The 1,050-nt window shown below is 45.0% G+C and overlaps 1 protein-coding gene across 1 annotated transcript in view; it reads right to left on the reverse strand.

Annotated features, from left to right (window-relative positions):
* Heatr5b (HEAT repeat containing 5B) overlaps positions 1-1,050 on the reverse strand; it is a 78,821-nt gene that overhangs the window by 61,932 nt on the left and 15,839 nt on the right. Inside the window, exon 11 of the mRNA XM_029470916.1 lies at positions 747-899. Within this exon, the coding sequence (XP_029326776.1) occupies positions 747-899 (153 nt within the window). The remainder of the gene's footprint in view (positions 1-746; positions 900-1,050) is intronic.

A 1,050-nucleotide genomic window follows, 5' to 3' on the forward strand; every position in this document is an offset into this window, starting at 1 on the left:
AGATTTTGGAAAGGAATTCCGATGACTACAAAGAATGCAGGTTAAGGCAGGACTGGGGCGAAGAGATGCTCCACAGAGAAAGACTTTCTTTTCTCATACTTTAGCAGAATAGCTATGGCCAAGCACGCCTCAGCTGNGAGGAAGCACAACGGCAGCCCTGCCTGGCCACCTGACCCCGAAACGTCCTCTCCAACTCTGGGCAAGAAGCATTTTTTATGCTAGGAAAAACCAAAACAGAGCATAGGTCCGAGGACATTCTAGTTCCCAAAGGAAATAAAAGGTGAGCTTTGCCTGGAACTTGCTGACTCCCAAACCCACCCCACTGCATCCACCTTTTCTGAAATGCAGATGTCTGAACAAATGGTAACATCTGCACACTGCAAAATCATGCCCAAAGAAGTGATTTTCATAATGCAAAGGTCATCTCTGTCAACNTGAGGTTCTGTTTGTGTTGGATCTTTGCTAGATGAGAACTGTAACCACGGAAAATAAAGGTGCATGGGCCCCAGCTCCCCCTAAACACTGTAACTGAACTTCCTGAGTCTTGGGCTCATTTTTACTACTTAATAGTAGCAAACTGGAGTTATTTATACAGCTTCTGTAATCTGAGAGTCCATATATTTAACAACAGATACTAAAATAAAAATTTAAACTGATTTTTTTCTACCATGCATATTTTAATGAATAATATCACTGAGTAGTAGCAGTATAAGAACTTCTGAACGTGCAGTGTTTTCTGTTCTTACCACAAAGAGCCCCAGCTCGACCTTCCAGCGTGACCTGCCAGGTAAAAGAATCCCCCCGGGCCTTCTCAGCCTCCAGTTCCTTTAAAGAGCGAGGGAACACGTTCCGCCACAGCAGCAACATCTTGGGTAGATGGTAACGAACAACAGACGGTCCTAGGCGAGACAACGAAGAATACTANAATGCAGTTATAACACACAAAACAAATCTCAAACAAAGTGAGGCCCAGTGGCGTGGCAATGCATGCCTGTTAACCCAGGACATGGGTGTAGAGTCCATGGGATGTAGATGGCCCAGAGTCCGAGG

Source organism: Mus caroli, chromosome 17, assembly GCF_900094665.2.
Source record: "Mus caroli chromosome 17, CAROLI_EIJ_v1.1, whole genome shotgun sequence".
Taxonomy (NCBI): Eukaryota; Metazoa; Chordata; class Mammalia; order Rodentia; family Muridae; genus Mus; species Mus caroli.